The 20,373-nt window shown below is 43.6% G+C and overlaps 1 protein-coding gene across 2 annotated transcripts in view; it reads left to right on the plus strand.

Moving 5' to 3' along the window:
• Positions 1-3,631: 3,631 nt before the first annotated feature.
• The window catches only part of ywhae1 (tyrosine 3-monooxygenase/tryptophan 5-monooxygenase activation protein, epsilon polypeptide 1), a 40,272-nt gene continuing 23,530 nt past the window's right edge, over positions 3,632-20,373 (plus strand). For both annotated transcript variants that reach the window (XM_085964631.1, XM_085964630.1), the window contains exon 1: positions 3,632-3,995. In XM_085964631.1, the coding sequence (XP_085820757.1) occupies positions 3,932-3,995 (64 nt within the window). In that variant the 5' untranslated portion in view covers positions 3,632-3,931. The remainder of the gene's footprint in view (positions 3,996-20,373) is intronic.

Raw genomic sequence — 20,373 nt, forward strand, 5'->3', positions numbered from 1 at the left:
AAAGCTAAGAAGAAAGAGCACCCTTTTGTGAGCAGTGTCAGCAGTAATAAGCCACTCAGGGAATTGGTGGCAGAGGCAAAAGCTGAAGTGATGGTGGAAATAGAAGACAATAGAGAAGAAGCAGAAGATGATGACTCATCTGAACCATTATCACCCCTACCAGGTCACGCACGTGGTCCCTCCGAACTGAGCCAAATCAGTCTGGAAGCAGAAAAACTTCCCAAGGTACTCGAGCCTTTAGAAGTCAACAATGCTGGTTCTGAAGTTACGAAAGTTCAAGCTGTTAAGTCCAGTGAAGGACTATTAGATGAGTCACCCCAGCAACGAAAACCTACTACACCACCGAAAACTACTACACCACCGAGGCGTTATCCGGACCGAGTCAGGAAGCCTCCAGAGAGACTGAATCTGTGAACTGTTTTTACATGAAGTTGTGTATATATGTTATGATGTTATGTTTAATGGGGAATATATACTGTTAAGCTAAAAAGGGAGGATTGTAGTGTATGTAACCGTTCCACCTTTAAGAGAACTATTTTAAGGGTTGCACTACTTTATCTTGGCTGCTGTATACTGTAATACCAGTGGTGACCACACCGGTATATAAGTGCTGCGTAATGATTTATTGGGCAGTTCCGCCCTGACCTTCGACTAGTAAAGACCTGTTAAAATTTACTCTTGTGGTCTGTGTAGTAATTCTCACGATAACACACAGACTTAACACTGGGGTACATTCTGCAGGGAACAGTGCCCTTCAATAACCCACCTAAGTGGACATTCTTTGCGGGTGAGCTCAGTCAGTGAGGAAATAACAACAGAAAATGCTGGAAAAACTCAGCAGGCCAGGCAACATCCGTGGAGAGCGAAACAGGGTTAACGTTTCAGGTCGAAACCCTTCTTCAGAACTGAGAAAAAAGCAGGAAATGAAACAGATTAAAAGGCCAGTTTGGGGGCTGGGAAATGGGGGAGGGGATGAAATAAACAAAAGGGAAGGTCTGAGAGGTGAAGAGACATTAAGAGATATTCAAGACGAGACGAGATGGTAATAGGACAGGTAAAGAGACAAAAGATGGCTCTAGATGAAGTGTGAAATGCGCTGGCAGAATGAGAGACAGCTGCCATGTGGGAGAGAAAACAAGGAAAAGGCACAAACCCAAGGTGTGGATAAAAAATATATAAAAATATAATAGGGGCTGAGGTTATGATCTGAAATTGTTGAACTCGATATTGAGTCCGGAAGGCTTTAAAGTGCCTAATCAAAAGGTGAGGTGCTGTTCCTCGAGCTTACGCTGAGCTTCCGTGGAACAATACAAGAGGCCGCGGATGGTGAGGTCTGAGTGGGAATGGAGCGGTGAGTTAAAATGACAGGCGACCGGAAGCTCGGGGTCCCCCTTACGGACTGAACTGAGGTGTTCCGCAAAGCGGTCACCCAATCTGCGTTTGGTCTCCCCAATGTAGAGGAGACCACATCGTGAGCAGCGAATACAGTATACTGGATTGCAAGAAGTACAAGTAAATCGCTGTTTCACCTGGAAGGGGTGTTTGGGGCCCTGGACAGTGGGAAGGGGGAGGTATAAGGACAGGTGTTGCATCTCCTGCACTTGCACGGGAAGGTGCCGCGCGAAGGGGAAGGGGTGCTGGGGGTGATAGAGGAGTGGGCCAGGGTGTCTCGGAGGGAGCGGTCCCTATGGAATGCTGAAAGGGGAGGGGAGGGGAAGATGCGTTTGGTGGTGGGATCAAGCTGGAGGTGGCGGAAATGGCGGAGGATGATCCGCTGAATGTGGAGTCTGGTGGGGTGAAAGGTGAGGACAAGGGGAACCCTATCGTGGTTCCGGGAGGGAGGGGCAGGAGTGAGGGCAGAAGTGCGGGAGATAGAATGGGCACGGTCGACGGCCATGTCAACCATGGTAGAGGGGAATCCTCGGTTGAGGAAAAAGGAAGACATGTCGGAAGAAAGTTGGACCACGGAGGGACATTGCAGCGAAGCTCGATCTTCACCTCATCTCGTGTCTGTACGTGTGCTCCGTCCAGCAGGGTTTACTGGATAGTGACCAGAGCCGGGAACCCGGGCTAATCCTCCTCTCCCCAACCCAGGGATGCTGAACAATGACATAGAAAGAACTTGCATTTCTATAGCGCCTCTCACAACTTCAGGATGTCTCAAAGCACTTTACAGCCAATTAAGTACTTTAGCGCAGTCACTGTTGTAATGTAGGAAACGCAGCAACCAATTTGCGCACAGCAAGATCTCATAAGCTGCAATGAAATAAGTGACCAGATAATCTGTTTTAGGTATTAGTTGAGGGATAAGTATTGACCTGGACACCGGGGAGAACTCCCCTGCTCTTATTTGAAACAGTGGCCGTGTTATTTTTTAATGTCCATCTGAGACGGCAGACAGGGTCTCAGTTTAACGTCTCATCCAAAAGACGGCACCTCCGACAATGCAGCACTCCCTCAGGACAGCTACTCCGACAGTGCAGCGCTCCCTCAGTACTGCCCCTCCGACAGTGTGGCACTCCCTCAGTACTGCCCCTCCGACAGTGCAGCGCTCCCTCAGTACTGCCCCTCCGACAGTGCGGCGCTCCCTCAGTACTGCCCCTGACAGTGCGGCGCTCCCTCAGTACTGCCCCTCCAACAGTGTGGCACTCCCTCAGTACTGCCCCTCCGACAGTGTGGTGCTCCCTCAGTACTGCCCTTCCGACAGTGCGGCGCTCCCTCAGTACTGACCCTCCGACAGTGCGGCGCTCCCTCAGTACTGCCCCTCCGACAGTGCGGCGCTCCCTCAGTACTGCCCCTTCGACAGTGCGGCGCTCCCTCAGTACTGCCCCTGACAGTGCGGCGCTCCCTCAGTACTGCCCCTCCGACAGTGCGGCACTCCCTCAGTACTGCCCCTCCTACAGTGCAGCGCTCCCTCAGTACTGCCCCTCCGACAGTGCGGCACTCCCTCAGTACTGACCATCCGACAGTGCGGCGCTCCCTCAGTACTGCACTGGAAGTGTCAGCCTAGATTATGTAGACCGCCTAGTTGGAATATTAGCCAGATCAGATCTGTGCTGTGGGCCTGTGTGGGTCAGTACCACACTGGGCAGTGCAGAAAGAATGGCCGATGAAAGCTGAAGAAATAGTAATTGATGACCAAATGGTTTAATAGAAAATGTCTTTCTTTTAGGTGGAGTGCATGAACCAGATTTTTAAAAATATATAATTAATACATACACCTAATAATTATGCTTTATTAACAGCATGCAATTTCATTATGTAGTTGTAGATCCTGTGCACCTTCCGCCCACACTCCTTTTTTTTGCGGGGTGGGGGGGGGGGGGCAAGTGGCTGGCGCTATTTTCCCGGCGTGGCGGGACACCGTGGCCTTCGCCTCTCTTTGTGTCTGCGCTCCGCTGAGCCGCCGCACCGCGCGGAGGGAGCGGCTGGGCTGAGGGCGCGGTGCCCGGCACTTGTTGCGGGGAGGAGGAGGGACGGGGGGGGGGGGGCGCTCCGTATCCTTCCGCCGCGCTGCCTCGCCCCTCCCCTCATCTGCGCATGCGCGCGGCCGCGGCCAGCGAGGGAGCCGGAAAGAGAAAAAAAATAGTGCGGAACCGCATTACCGCCGGAGCCCAGGGGGGGAGGGGCCCGGCACTACGCTCTCACCGTCCGCCATTTTGGCAGCTGCTTGGCGGCGGGTGAGTCGACGGCTTCTCCATCGCTCTCTCGCCTCCGTCCCTCTCACTGGTGTCTTTTTTTAAGCGAGTTTTTTTCCCTCCCCCCCAAAAAAATCTCCTTTTAGCGGTTTAAAAAACAAGCCTCCACAAACCTCCCCTCCTTTTCCCTTCCCGGAGAGAAAAAAAATCAACGCAAGCTCAAACCCCCCCCTCAACACACACTCACAAAAAAAATCCCCCCGTCGAGCGCATCAGCTCCCCCGCCGGAGAAGATGGAGGACCGCGAGGACCTCGTTTACCAAGCCAAGCTGGCCGAGCAGGCTGAGCGCTATGACGGTAAGTGATGGGGTGGTGGTGGGTGATGTTTAGTGAAGGTTTTTTTTATTCTTTCCCCCCCCCTCTCTCCCCTCTCCCCTCTTCCCTCACTCTCTCTCGGCCGCCGGCTCCTCTGGCTTCACAAAATGGCGCCCGGGCCGGCGGCCGCTCGCTGCCCGCACTCTTCCCCCTTCTCTCTCTTCCTCTCAACCCCCTCAGGATTACCCCCCGTGTGTGTGTGCGTTAATGGGGGTCTCTTCCCCACCCCCCGGGGGTTGGTGGGGGGGAGAAAGGCAAGACAGTGTGAGGTAAATCCCAGCCGCCTTTCTTCACACCGACCCCTCCCTTTTACACCATGGAGAGAGGGAGAGGCGCATCCGCTGCGAGATCCCCCCCCCCCCATCCTCTTCTCGCTTTAAATTTCTATCTTAAATGTAATTTTCTCTTAAAAAATAATTTCTCTCCAGTTACCGCCTCACAATCAGTTCAGACTGATTCCTTGCCTCCCCTGCAGAATGGCATTGGATTGCCCCCTGGACCCAGGGGGAGTTTGGGGTTAATGGAAGGAGGATTATCCCCCCCTCATTTAATTTGTATTTTTAAAGGGTTTTAATGGGGTTTGTCTCTTGAGACCCAGTGAATGGGCCAAGCCTCAATATTTGAATTTATATTTTTTTATTATATAAAATCAAATTTCCAGCTGGAAATACAAAGGTTGGGATATTTTAATCTTTACAATTTAGTGTGTTTTTTTTTGTTATCTGCCCAATGGGATTGAGGGTGATTTTTCTTTCATTCTGCTGAGGCGGAAGTTGCAGGTCACCCTTAGCGCACACATGCTGAGAAATGAGGCAGGGTGGAGGCGAGGAATTCCTCTTCTCAAACCCAACAAGATGTTCATTTTGCTTCTCATTGCGAAGGTTTTTTTCCCCCCCTGCCTCCTTTGGCTCATGTGTCGGATGGATTTTTATGTGAAGGTTTTGGTGGGCCATTTGTTTTTTTGGGTGCGCTCTAACCTATTTTTAAGTGTTCTGCAGTTGCAATCCTGCATATGTACAGCTTTGGAGGTAGAGTTGTGACAAGAAAATTTAATCCTTCAATATTAAAACAATTTCAAGTTATTTGAGTCTGGAACATCTGTGATCACATTACTGTATTTCTTTGATGTTATCCTTTAGTATCTCTCCCACCCCCCTCAAAAAAACTGAACCCTATCTTGCTTACCTAATTGGTTGTTAATGAATTCTGTTCATAATTGAGAAAAAGCACGACTACTGTCATTTTTAAAATCAGTTCCCTGAATCTAGACATTCAAATTATTCATTAATATACCGTTGGTTATAAATCGAGCAGTGTCATGCTACTGTTGCAGTATATTCATTTTAGTGCCTCTATGGTACAAGGCCAGGTTTTTTTTTGGGAGGGGGGCTTGTTCCTGTTTGCAGTTACCAGGTAGGGAGGTTTTAGCAGATTACTGTAATTTACTGCATTTGTGATGTGACATGTTTGCAACTGTATTGCAATGACTGCAATGGTATATTGTAATATTCCAAAATCAGCTGTGAAAGGATCACATTTTTTAATTGTAACAGGGACCTGTGCCTTGTAACTCTGTTTTGAGAGAGCGAGAGACTCCCTAGGTGCTGGCCTGTAATTGTACATTTAAAAATCTTAAAGACTGAGACTGGCAGCAGCAGAGTGTTGGGGGCCTGGTTTCAAGTATTCAGACTGAACTGTGGGATTTGGAGTGTTTTTCTCTCAAATTTTAGTGCTTTTGGTTGGTTTCACTAAAATTCTCCTGCATATATTTTGTTCCTTAATTGTGCATTGTTGGTAGAATTGCACTATAATCTTTGCCAGTGCTACCATTATTCTGCTACGTGGGCGGCATAAGCAGAGTACAGCTGCATCTACCAGGCCACTGTTTCCCAGGCAGCGTGTGGTACAATGGCCAGAAATGGGATCGGTTTAAGATTCTTCGAAGATGTCCCTTCTGAAGGGATGAGGATACCTGAACAGTTGAGTCTTTCCCATCCTGGTGCATTATGCTGACCAGACTAATAAGATTGCAGTGCTTCAGACATGATCTCATTGAGTATTCAGTGGCTGAAGGAAATCTTAAGCTATAAATGTGATTTAACTAAGTAAGGTCTTTTAACAGAAGGAGGAATGCTAGCTTTTTCCAGCAGGACCCATCTGTGTGTTAAAACTATCTAACCTGGGGGCATTTTAGCAATTCCACTCTGCTGAAATGCTGAGCTAAATCCAGGTTTCTCCCATGTTAGCTAGCCTAAAATTTCTGTTTGAGACTACAAAGCTATGCCCTGTTAACAGATGTTGTCAGTACTTTGGTGTTGTAGATTTAGGTTGGATAACCTGCATGAAATGATGGGGAGGAGAGAACTAGAACATTTGTGTGGTAAACCCTTTTTTTGCAACAAATAAAACTGATTTGTAAACAAGTCTTCCATGTGTTTTTTTTAAACCTATTGTAGCAATAAAGCTGTGACTAGAGCATTTGTCACCCTGTTTTTGAAAATTTTTCAACATTTAAACAATCAGTGACCAACTGTTGGTTCAACCACATACTCCATTGTGAGGGGTGAACATGGAATGGGAGGTTGAATTGTTTGTTGAAGAATTTTTTGGATACTTCTGATCTTTGGACCAGTCAGTATAGATCTTCCTAATCTGTTTGCATAGACTCTTGTTTCTATTCTGTCTTTTCTGCAGTTTCAGTCCTATCTGCTTACTCATTTTCTCTTTTTGTTCTGGTCATGCTCCACGCCCTTTACCCGCCCAACTCTCTTCGCCCTCGGCCATTTAGCAGGTGTGACCGTTGCTAGGAGTTGGCAGGTCGTGACGGCTCATCAGATTGAAACATGCCATAGATGTGTGACTAAGACATCCTCAGTTGCTGCCTGCCAGTCATGTGGGCGGGACTTCTGCATTTTCATTCCAATCATTGACTCAGTTGGTGCTCAGGAGTACAGGATTTGTTTGGAACATTTGACTTGGTGTGTTTGAAGGATGATGTGGAACCTCACAACTGTAGAGTTTTTAAACAAAGTTTTAAAAACTTGATTCCAATTTTCCTATATACCCACAGCCAGACCCTCTTGGTACACTGGTCAAATGGCCTAATCCTGTCTCATTTAAGTCCACGTGCTGCACTTTCCAGCAGGGACATTAAACGGTGATCAGAATCGGGAATCTACATCGCCGAGAGGGCAATTGTCGCACCCCAACTTCTGGCGTAACTAGGATCAGCTAATTACGTACAGACTGGGAATTGCAGGTGGCACCTTTTGCTTATGCTGTTGTGAAGAATGAATGAAGTTTATATTATATAGTGTAGTAGTATTACATCCTCAACATCCTGAAGTGCTTTACAACCAATGACTTGCCTTTTGAAGTCCAGTCTTTGTTAGTGTAGGTAAGTGGGGCAGCGAGTTTGATACAACAAAGTCCTGCAACCAGCAAATAAATGAATGACCAGTTAATCTGTTTTTGGTGGTGGTGGTTGAGGGAGGAATGTGGGACCAGACACTGGGAGAACTCCCTGCTTTAATTGTGCCATGCCCACCTGAACAAGCAGGTGGAGCCTTAACTTAAGGTCTCATCCAAATGATGGCATCTCCAACCGTGCCGCACTGCATTGGTGTGTTTGCCCAGAGCCAGTCTGCAGTGAGGTGCAGTCTGGCAACCTTCTGACTGACGGAGTTCTACCAACTGAACAAGCTGACTCTGGGGATGCCTTTACCAAGCATGCCATCAGGGGGGCTAAAAAGCTGCTGTTTTAATGGAAAATTGGTATAATGCAGATGAAGGTTTATGCTTTTGAGTCCTTAAGTAAAACGACAAACTCTTCAATTGGGAAGGGTTTCTTATATAGTTTAGGAGGCTTTGATAGGAATAATTCCTGGGCCTTAGTTATAACAGTGGCACTTGTAATTGATCCAAGCCATTTATTTAAAATATTTCCTTAGCTGAAATAGTTGCCAGCATGGTGGAATTTTCCAGTTAAATGGCTAAGCGACTATTATCCATTTACTATTGCTGCTTTTTTGCATGTATATAAACCTTAGTGCTGTGCCTTGCTAAGTTTCCAAATCACCATAGAGTTTGGGTCATTTTGATCCTGATTATAAAACACCAGCTTCTGTACCCTGTAACTGCTTAATCTAATGTGAGAATCTAGTCATCTGTTCACTTCTAGTTAAATATCTGACACCAAACTCTACCAGTTAAGTTGATACAGGGAATCTAGTGTCAAAATTCTTCAGATTATTAAAAGTACAATATAGACAATAGATTGACACCAGAGAGGCTTAGATCTGGCCTCGTTGTCTTTTAATTAATAGGGTAGGTTCCAGCGTGCCATGATCTTTGAGAAACTAAAGTAAGTGTCAAAGTTCAGTGCAGGACATTAAGGTTGAAAAGGAATGAGATAAATCAGGAAATGGAGATTAAAGATTTTAAATGTTTGAAGATTGTAGGAAGGATGAGAGACTGACAGGTAAGAAGTTTCTCAGTTTTTTGAATCCTGAGAAAGGCAGGAGTTAGTTTCTGCTTGAGGTCAGAGGAGAGATAATGAAGCGATAGATAGTGAAGGGGGGGAATAGAGTCATCCAAGGTAAGAGGTGGAAGCCCTTGGTTAAATTGGCGAGAGGCATGAAGAGACTACTTTGGAGAATCGAAAGCATACGGATTTTCACTGCTTATGTAAGGCCATTAAGATTTAGATGCAGTGATTCAACAAGATTGGAGGTTGTGAGCACTGAGGAGATGCAATCTGAAGAAAGCTGATGAATGTAGAGTTAAATTATCAGAAGCATGATCGCATTTGACAGAGGGACGTTCAAATAGTGGGAGAAATCCAAGCCCTTGTGGAATAAGTCATCAAAACAAATTGATAAAATGAAAGTTAGATCAAAGATTGTATAGGACAGGGATAAGTTTTGGGGCACATCTAGTGGACAATCGGAGGGATATGATCAAGGACAGAGTCCTTGGTGTCCAGAGAGATGATCTGCCCGACCTGTTTGGGATAAAACATGGTCGTCATGGCTAAACAGATGGAACAATGGAGGTAGGTTAGCGTTGGAGAAAAGTGATCGAATGAGACAGCTTGATTTCGTGGGGTGGGGAAGAGCTAACAACTGTACCATTAGGATGGTAGAGGGGTGTGCAGTCCCAGAATCAGAATTGTGCAAAAGATGTCCATTTGGCCCATTATACATGCTAGAGCTCAGAATTGTCTATCTGGTTGTGCCCATTTCCCATACTGTTAAATTTTTCTTTCAAGTTTTTATCCATTATAGATTCTGCTTCCACCACTGTTTTTGGTTGGACATTCTACAGCCTAACAACTGAGTTTTTAAATTAAAAAAAAAAAAAAAAAATCTAACCCCTCCCTTCTGTTCTGGTGGTAAATTTATGCCTGATAGTTACCAACTAGTGCAAGTAGCTTTTCCTGCCCTTATCAAAATTCCATAATTCTTCCTCCTAACCTCTGCTTCATATTTATTGCTTCATTCTCTACTGAATGATTCCTAGTTTCTATAATCTCTTATAAATGTAATTCAGAGTATTGTGAATCTCTTTGGCACCCTTTCCATGGCATTAATGTCCTTCCTAAAGTAAGATACCCAAAACTGGCTGCAATTCTAACTGCACCCGAACTGGCTATTCATATAAGGTTAGTATTATCTCTTCTGTACCATGTGCCCCTATTGAAGTTAGGAGCCTAGTGTTTTGTATTTAACAACTTCTGCACCCACCCTTAAAAATGAGTGTCTGAGCTCCTAGGTTTTGCCAATTCGTATATATGCCGTCTGCTCATTCTTCCTCCCAAAATGTACCCCCTCGCCTTTCTACACACTGAATTTCATCTGATGTCTTTTTGCCCGATATATAAACTTGTGCATGTCCTCCTGAAGTTGCTTACAAGGACTCCTAGATGAAAGCTGGTTAAGATGCTAATTGGATATTCGTTTTCCCCCGAGACAAAGCAAGCAATTTGTTAGCTCATTTAGGTAATTGGGGATGAGGAACCCTCATCCCCTTCTGTTAAACCTTTTTTATTTCTGTGAGGAGGGGGATTTAAAAAAAAACAAAGGGAGAAAGAGGGCGCTTTTGGGTACTGGGATGCTGCATAGGATAGTCGGAGAGGATGATCTGCCCTGGAAGGGTTCTAAGTAAGACGACCCACTGAAGTGGGGTAGGGTGCTCACTTTTTTATATCGTAACCTGAAAATGAGTTTTACTGATGGAATTAAGTGAATCTGATCAGTTGCTCTGTATCTTGCATCTAATAACTTGGTCTGCCATCCGAGAGATTGCAGTAGTACACCTACGAAATGCGCAAGTATCTGGTCTAGAGTGATAATCGTTGCATCATCCAAAGTAGATACAAGACAGTGAGTCGACTTCCGTAAAAGTAAGATGCTCTATTCATGTTGTAACATGAAAGGGTGCTGGCAGATAATTGTGCCGTGTGCCCTGCCTGTTGCATCATTGTTGTCCAAATAACTACTTGGTGAACAATTAGTGCAGCTATATGGTTTTCACCCGATGGATCAGTTTCCCATAGCGCTACCAGTAGTTTCAGACCCCTAATGGTTAGCTGGTCGTGCTGCGAGCCATGCTTTGGACCACAATGCCTCCAATGAAAGCAAGCCTTCTAATACCTCAAACAGTGGGGTAGAGTGGAAGAGGAAAATGAGGAACAAAGTGGGTATTAGGATAGAAGTGAAGTTTGTGTGGCTAATGGGGAAGAGGAAGAGATGCTGTGTGAGAGACTAACCATCCCAAGATGTCTCCTTGTGGGACTTTTAACAGCCTGAGAGCTGGTAGTGGCATTACCCCGGGCAGTCCGAGGATCTACCAGATGGCAGGTGAGTGTTTCGGTGCACCTGTTGCCTAACTTTGTGTTCTAATGTAGAATGCTGTTTATTGGCTGCATCATTGCAGCTTACTATTTTTTACATTTTTATAAAAGGTTGCCTATTCCTTTTATGCCAGTTTCTCCCTTGCCCCCAAGAGTGCCTCCTACTAAAGGATGGTCCCACAGTTGCCAATCCAGTAGTCTTACTAGTCTAGATAGTGGGGGCTTGGGAAGCTTTTTGATTGCCGGCATCACAACTGAGCCTGGCTGTGTGCCCTTCCATCAGAAATCGCTGAATGACTATCTGGATCCTGGCTGACTTTTCTCCTCTCTCTCGCTTTCTCTCTCTCTCTCTCTCTCTCTCTCCACTGCCTCAGCAACCCTTCCTAGCCCAGGGAAGCCTAGGCTAAATATAGTGTCCCTTCCCCCAGGGGCTGAAATTGGCTAACTGAGCAAAGCACAAATAAACTCAGTCTGTGTGCTCCTGTTGCATGTTGATTTGACCATTTAGGAAGCCTCTTATCTAGGCTAATCTCTGCTTTTTATGAGCTTATGAAAAAGAAAGGATAGTTGGTTTGGAAACTATTTAGCTTTGAGAGCCGTTGCCTTATTGAAGCTAATCATTCAGGAAGGAGACTTGGGTATGACCTCTCTGGACCAGATTGTTATTAGAAAAGGGAAGAATGCGGTTTCAGTGTTCCATTTGGAGCAGGGAGAAGGCGAGAATTGAGGCCAACATTTCCTGTTAAAATGCACACTTCAAATTGGATACTTCATTATGTTTGACAGTAGAGATTCTGCTACTCTGTTAAAATTCTCCCACCTACAGTTGTAGGCAGCTATTTCTGTGGTGTATTTGAGCAATTTTCCAAGTTACAAACAACACTGATCTTCCTGTAAATGAAGTATTGGATGCAGGGTGGTGCTACACCAAGACCATTTTGAAATTAATGTTATTGTGTAACCATGCTCAGGTATTTTATATAGTTACTAGTCCATGATTGTAATTTCTGAAAGTATTTAGTCTAGAAATGAAGTTCCACCATCTTTTGAATTTGGATTTGTTCTATTTATAATTCTTACCTCAACATTACTCTGAAAGGCACGCCGTCTTTTTAAATGCTTCTGTGGGGGGGGGGGGGGGGTAGTTTTTTTTGGCTGAGTTGGCATATTAATATTTGCGATTGCAATAAATGTATACTACATTTTCAGCCTTTTGTACCTGTAGCCACCACAGCATACTGCACCCCTAGGCCTTGGTTAATCCCAGTCCAACTGGCTACAAGTTGTGCAAAACTAGCTGTCATTGCTTCCACCCTAATATTAGGAGTCTCCTTAACCTGAGATCAGGAGCTTTCTGTGTTGGTATCCGGTATAAAACCTGTACCCGAGCACTCCCTGATGCAAGCATTTAATTCTACCACCTAATCTGTGTACAAACAAGCCTGTTAAAATTTCAGCCGTTAATTGTCCCACTTTTGTATTGATGCATAATTAAAATAGTAGATTATTCTTAATTAATGGCTATTTTGCATTTTCCCAGAGATCATTATCTGAGCCCTTTTTTGGCCCTGAATACCCCATTAATAGTTTCTCTACTATATAACTTGTACTACAATATCACATGTATTCTAACATTTTGTGCATCAAACTTCAAGCAGTTTCTTTTCCTCTAGCAATTGCTAATGACTATTCAAACTATTTTTCCAACTTGAAGGAAACTCATAATGATGTGGGCCTGACCAGAAGTAATAGCTGTACTTTCAGAAGGGGCGGGTGAGAGAAAGTATGAGGGCAGGACATAAAGTACATTTTGGTGAAACAGTTTACCGATGAGAGGTGGCCACTTGCTCCATCCAGCAAGCCTGCTCCCTTTCAGCTGATCTCAGCCATTTTATCCCAGGGAATTCAAATTATTCAGCCATGGCAGTTTCTAAACTCTTGGTAAAGTGGGCTAGTGGATTAACGTGGAGCTGGTAGGAAGAGGCAGTGTTTTTTGGGATTAGGGATATGGAAATGGGCACCTTTACAGAAGTGGCTAAACTTTTTGTTCATTTGGTTAAAGGCATTTCCTGAAAAATTTTGACTGTATATAATCTGAAAGCGTGCAAGTGCTTGGAGCTATGACTGTAAAAGGGGAGTGCAAGATCTAAGGCTCCCTTTAAAGTATATCCAAGATGTTGCAATTGATTTTTTTTTATTTGTAATTATCCTCACTTATAGTTTCCATGCATCATTCAATGTGCTGCCATGCTCCCTTGTTTTGAAACTTTACAAAACGCATCCATGTCATATTAAATTTACACTTGGATCCTATATACTACTGATATTTTAAAATGTGAATTTATTTTAAAGCTCAATCCAAACTCCTGAGTGATTCTGCTTTAATTAGTGACTCCCTTTTACAAAAGCGTTGGTTATGAATATTGCAGTGATCTACCTAATGAAAAACGTACCCACAAAGAGCAATTAGACAGCTTATGGAAATCCATTAATAGTCTAATTGAAATGGTGGTGGGCATTGGAATTGAGCTTTAAGCATCAACCTTTCTTTATAAATGTATCTGGTGTTAAGCATGTCTTTGCATTTGAAATGAGTGGTGTACATCACTAGATGCAGCCTTTGAGTGGTAGGATCACAAGCTGGAATGCTTATCAGGGAGTGATCAAATGTTGGTCTAGTTTGCCTTTCAATTTTGCTATCTAGTATAGAAACCTGCCAAGTTACTGATAAAATGTTATCTTACCATAAGCTTTACTGTGGCTCTACTATGATCCAAATCCTTGATGTACACAAACATATTTTTAATCAGTTTAACATGCTTCTGTTCTTTTAATGTTGATGCTCTTCCAGTTTCTGAATTCAAACATCAAATGATTCAGAAACTCCTGTTGCTGTAGTCAAAAGTTTGCTCTAATACAAGCCTTGGAACCCCTACTACCTGGGAAATGTATTTTCCAGATGAGCATTCTTACAATGTCAACACCCCTTACAGCCAGCAGAAACAAACCTAGTCGATCAGTCTGAGCTGGATTCAAACCCAGTTCCCAGAGGTGGTGAGCCTTTCTATTGCAGCCAGTCCCAATGTTTCTTTAAAAATCCTTGCTGTGCTCAAACAGTTTGTGATGCCATCAACTAAGAAGGAATATTTGTGCGGTAAAATCCTGCACATTCAAAACCAGTTCAGTGAATTGGATGTGTTGTAAGTTTCTAGGGTCTGCCTAAAGGATGCACAGTGCTGTGGGTCTGTTTGTAACCGTGCTTGGCTGTAATTGTAAATTTAGTCTTGCACAGAAAGTGAACAATTTGAAAATCATCATTTAAAAACACCCATTTCTAGCTGTAAAAGCGAGTGCCAATATACCTGGATGTTTGTCATTCAGCAGCCGCGACACATTTACTTGTAATTGCATGCAAATATCTCGCGGTTATACATTTAACCAACTACAATCAGTTGGACCCAGCTGCAATGGTCTTGCAGGTAAGTTATTTCAGTCAATGTTACTGGGCTTTTTAATGGCGCAAATCACATTTAAGCCAGTACACTTCAAAGCTGTGTTACTTTTAATCCATCACCAAAATGCTCACACCAATATTGCAGTAGTATTGAATTGCCCAAAATATTCTCTCCAGGATTAACCCAACCCCCAGGACCCATTTTTTCCATGGGATGCTTTTCTGTGTTAAAGTCACACAAATTTCATGTCCATTTTTTCTTTTGGACTTCAATAAAGCTTAATCGATCTGAGATTTTCAGGCATAAGAACATAAGAAATAGGAGCAGGAGTAGGCCAATCGGCCCCTTGAGCCTGCTCCGCCATTCAATAAGATCATGGCTGATCTGATCCTAACCGCCAAGCCACGATCACAGAACCATCTCCTGAATCTAACAGAATTAGACACACGAAATAGGAGCAGGATCAGGCTACACGGCCCCTGGGCCCGCTCCGCTACCCACAGGGCCATGACCGATCCGAACCTAGACTCATGTCCAAATTCCTGCCTGCTCCCCGTAACCCTTAATTCCCTTTACTTCTAGGAAACTGTCTATTTCTGTTTTAAATTTATGTAATGATGTAGCTTCTACAGCTTTTTGGGGCAGCATATTCCATGGACCTACCACCCTCTGAGTGAAGTAGTTCCTCCTCATCTCAGTTTTGAAAGAGCAGCCCCTTATTCTAAGACTATGCCCCCTAGTTCTAGTTTCACCCATCATCTGGAACATCTTCCCCGCATCCACCCGATCCAACCCCTTCACAATCTTATATGTTTCAATAAGATCGCCTCTCATTCTTCTGAACTCCAATGAGTAGAGCCCCAATTTACTCAACCTCTCCTCATATGTCCATCCCCTCATCCCCGGGATTAACCGAGTGAACCTTCTTTGTACTGACTCGAGAGCAAGTATGTCCTTAAGTATGGACACCAAAACTGTACGCAGTATTCCAGGCGCGGTCTCACCAATATCTTGTATAACTGAAGCAATACCTCCCTATTTTTATATTCTATCCCCCTAGCAATGAAAGCCAACATTCCATTGGCCGCCTTAATCACTTGCCATAAAAGCTGTGACAAACACCCAGCAGTCTTCAGTTTGACCATACAAATTTAGTATGCTTGGAAAGAACATCTTTGACTTTATAACAGTGAAGTATTGTCTGCTCATGATATACAATTTTAGCAATACTTGCAGACATCCCATCACAAGAGCCAGTGAAGTGGCAGTTTATTGACACCATTAAAGGTGAGGGCCATGTCTATGCAGTGCCTGGTCACAGATGTTTGTCTGAGAGCAGGCTGTGTGCTGGATGGACGAAGGGAGTGAAAATTTTATGGGGGGCAGGGATTGGGAGAAAGGCAACTTAAAACCAGAAATACATAAGAACATAAGCAATAGGAGCAGGACTAGGCCATTCGGCCCCTCGAGCCTGCTCTGCCATTCAGTAAGATCATGGCTGATCTTTTACCTCATCTCCACTTTCCTGCACTGTCCCCATATCCCTTGATTCCCTTAATATTCAAAAATTATTGATCTCTGCCTTGAATATACTCATACTCATGAAACAGTTGTAAGAATTGTGTTGTGAAACTCAGCAGCTGGTAACAATGGTAATTGTAAGTTCTGATCTCAGTGAAGGCTTGTAAACAAAATGGCAGACAAATTTCTGTAAAACCTAATTAACTTGTGGCTTAAATATTATTACTAGTAAAAATTGATTTAATAACTTCTTTTGATCTTAATTTTGTGAATCTTTGTTAATCCATCATTTGTTAAAATAAAAAATCCTCCCATGAAAAATGGCTTTTTGTTTGGAGCTTTAACCCAGATTGGGGGTGGAAATAACAAACAAATTTAAAGAAATATACAGCAAATTAGTCAATTCCTTCATCGTCGTTAGGTCAAAATCCTGGAATTGCCTACCTAACTACAGGAAACTTTGCTATCCGGCACCGACGGGACCGAGCTGTTGCCGCTCCCTCAAAACTGCCTGGCAACAAACACTGTTGCTTAGCAACAGCTTCTAAACAGTCGGCCGTACCTTGGAAGCATCTCTGTCGCTTAGCAACAGCTTCAGAGAGACTTTGCAGAGCCTGACTGTTGGAAAAAAAAAGCCACGAGAAGGAAAAAAACCTACGAAAAGAAAAAAAACCTAACAAAACTGCTCCTGATTTTTGCCGGTGGCTCGAGCTTGCCGGACATTTAGCCTCCGGATAACAGTTTCCTGTACTGTGGGAGTACTTTCATACGTACTGGAGCGGTTCAAGAAGATGGCCCACCACCACCTTCTCTAGGGCAATAAATGCCAGCGCCGCCCACATCCCAAGAATTAAAAAAAAGTTTCTGTAAAAAGATCCAGTTAATGTTTTGGCTGCATATCCTGCAGTTTTTTTTTTGACATTTCAAGGAGTTAATGTTAATTTGAAAACTTTGAAACTCGTCTCTCCATCCTCCCAAAGAGCAATCATTACAGAAGCCATTAAGGTAGTGATAGGCCAATAGACAAAATATATAAGTTTAAAATTCAGAAGAATTGCACTTCCAGTTTGTGACCGGTTTAATGTATCAAATGATGTAGCCATTGTATAATGTGCTTACGCTGAGCATCAGGCAGTTATTGGAAATACAGCTTCGTTTCCCAAAGATGCGTGCTGCATCCATGCTTTTATAATGCGTTCACTGAAAGGGAGGCGAGATCTTGAAAGTTGAGATTGAGCTAGATTTGGGAGGAAAGTAGTTGTTTCTAATTGAAGATTGTGAGGTATCCCATTTGTTGGTATTTTTAAGCTCTTCTCCCTCAAGGTGGTGGTTGTTGCTGGCAAGCAGTTACACATTTACCACCAGCATTGTCCTAGTGGCCACTCCATGTGTAAGGCCAAAATAATTGCAGACTATCCAATGGTACAGAGCATCACAGTGGAGCCTGATATTGGGTGCATTTTCCAGCAAGAGTGACTGATTAGCAATTAGGAGCAGGAACTCTGTTTGTTTCCCTCCACAGCTTTGGAGCACTGAGGACGATTTGTAGAACCCTCAATATTGCCTCAGTTGAGATCAACTAACAGCGCAGTCTACAAATTGGAGATTAGGCTTTCTAGTTTGTGTGGCGTAGTGCTACACTATGCAGTGTCCAGACACTGCTGGGCTATCAGAGGAGCTGTTAAGCACATTTGAGTAAGAGTTCTGTTTGCTATTGCTCTCTGGAGCAGTGCACATTATTTGGAAAGGAGGAGTTACTGCGCATGTTACTGCTGATGTGAACCACTCCGATTGTTCAGTGTTAGTAGCTGTTGGGCAGGCAGATATTTGTACTGTACTTCATTTTTCTCAGTGACTAGCAGATCTTTGTGGCATTGTTCAGAGTCAGAGGGTATGCTGTTTTATAGTGAACTGTTAGTACACATGTACTTCCTGTAACACAGCTATGTGCAAGGACTTTTAGATGTATATTAATAGACTTAAATGATTCCTCTTCTCCACCTCCCAGAAATTGAACATGCTGAATAAACGATCGCTGCCTTAGTTTGTCAATTGAATCCCATTCGTGTTATACTTGCATCCATTCTTTTGATCAGTATGCAAAAGCTAATCACAATCTGCCCAGTTGAGTAGCCTGTCTGAATCATTTTGCAACACTTCTGCATCCTCTGTTTCTGCTAGTCTCTATTATAATCTTGACCAGCTTGTATTTAGTTTTGATAACCATTAATGCAGATATAATGGTGACTATTCCCTCCTTGCATTTGGGAGATAGTTTTGCTGCTTACTATGATAATCCTTCACATACTGTTTCTTGGGGGTGAAAAGACTGAATTAACAGCTGTGCCAATTCCAGGCTCATTAATTGCTGAGAATCGCATTTGGATAGCTAAAGTCCCCGGGGAGGGGGGAAATATGTAAAGTAGGAATACATTGAATAAAAGTGCCGGTTTGGCTGCTTTGAATGATAACCAGTTATTACAGAATTCCAGCCTTTTAGGGGTTAAATTTATATTTTCCTTGTATCGTCAGTCGCCTTGCTATTTGAGCAGAAAACATTAATTTAACTCAATCTGGATAGGCTTGGGCCCATGTGCAGCACATAGAAGTTTTGATTGAAGTATAAAATCTGTCTGATTATTAGGCTTATCCTCACTGCAGCAATGCCAGCAATCTCTTGCAGAAGGCCAAATGTCACTGCTGTAGTCTGCCAGAGCATATTAGCTTCATGACCAGTTGGTACAAGTTTGGTTAGTCACAGTATCAAGCAGTTGGGCGACAGTGGAGATGTTCTCTGTTAATCTGTCAGAAACTGGCACTGTTGAGGAAAAGCATACCATTTCTCCTTTTTGGTGTGACCAGCTTTGTGTGCACCTCTTATGATTTTTGTAATAAATTAGAATTTATATTGGAGCAGCCAGCAAGAGACTTGACTGAACTCTGAAGGCACCAACATATCCCCATTTGACTGAACAACAAAAATGAAATTGGCATTTATGTGGAGGACTTGCTCAATAAGAATGTTCCCAGGTTTGAGTTAACCAGAATCCCAGCAAGGACTCGCTGGCTTTAAAGGGATGAGAAAGGGAAGAAAAGAAAGAAAGAAATGCATACACAGTGTGGACTTCCTTTTGAAAGTGAAAACTTTCTCCTTTGTTCAAATGGGAAAGCTATTGCAATAGCGGAGTCAAAAGTGACAGGTTTTCACCATGTGCTAGTCAAATGAGGGTCCAGCATAAGGTTTGAAATTTGCAGAGAATGTAAATTTAATCTTCACTTGCCAAGAATGGTTGCAGTTATCCTGCTGCTTGTCAGTGGGGAAGTTGAGCCCATCCCAGGCAGTTTGCATTTGCCCTGAGGCAAGTGAGCGTCTGGGAATTGAACACTTATTTTCAACGGTCATTTCCTTCCTTAGCTGAGCAGTGTAGTGTTGCAAGAAATACCAGTGCGGTGTCAGCCTGCACTTTGTGCTGGTTTGGAGGAAGGGTGTGTGTGGACTGTTCGCTCTTTAGGGTCTTTCAAAAATTAGGTTTCCAAGTTGGGACCAGTGATGTTATGAATTGTGCTGAAAGGGGAAAACAGGAAGGGTGCTATTAATGTAAGGTGCAAGGTGGGAGCGTAACTTATCCCCGTATCAAACAGAAGATGTATTTTTGAGATTGCTGATAGAACCCCTAATTTTGCCATTCTGCTAAATTACCAAGTGTGTATATAATATAAAATATATACACACATACAAAGAAATGTACTTGGCTGCAGCCACAGGAACCATTTTAAATGTGGATGGGTTGAGCGAGCTGCTGCTGCTGTTTTCGGCACCTGTAGCCTGACCACCCATTTTGCCAGAGCAGATGGTAATCTGAAGTTCACCTGATGCAGAAACGGGCTGGCAGAAGATGAGTCTTGTACATTTGAAGGATTTTGACACATTCTCCTGGATCTGGGTGCAGAAGAAACATGCTGGTATTTAAAGGGAGGAATTGGATTTAGGTGGGAAGAGATTTATGTTCAGATTAAATTTTCTAATTCATTTTATTACAAATAACTGCTAGCAGCGTTCTAACAATTGTTTTTGTATGAGTTCAAAAATGTTTTAATTTTACTGAATTCAAACCTGATTGTGAATGGAAATCACCAAACCCTTGATAAATTAGAGAGATTGTGTCTGCAGAGAATTATTTTGGCTGTAACTCGAGTGTTTCAGGTCTTTATGTTGCTAGCTTTTTAAGAATGTGCCGGAATCCCCATTAATGCTGTTTGACTGTGTTATAACTGAAGTTGGTTCTTTGACAGATTTGCTGTAGGGTATGATAGAGTTTTCTTTTTTTACTTGCAATGTGGGTGAAGTTTCCAGAGGTTCAGGTTTGTGGCTTCTGGTTACACCTATACTAACGCAGCCCACAATCAGCATGCTATTTCCTTGGCACTCCGCAAGGTATTCTTTTGTATCTTCTCTCCTGAGTTCAAAGCCAAACTGAGTTTGTAATCCGCTTTCTGTGAGGACAATTGGGGCAGCTTGTTGAAACGGGGA

Source organism: Somniosus microcephalus, chromosome 22 (genome assembly GCF_052327205.1).
Source record: "Somniosus microcephalus isolate GS21.2 chromosome 22, FLI_Smic_1.0, whole genome shotgun sequence".
Classification (NCBI taxonomy): Eukaryota; Metazoa; Chordata; class Chondrichthyes; order Squaliformes; family Somniosidae; genus Somniosus; species Somniosus microcephalus.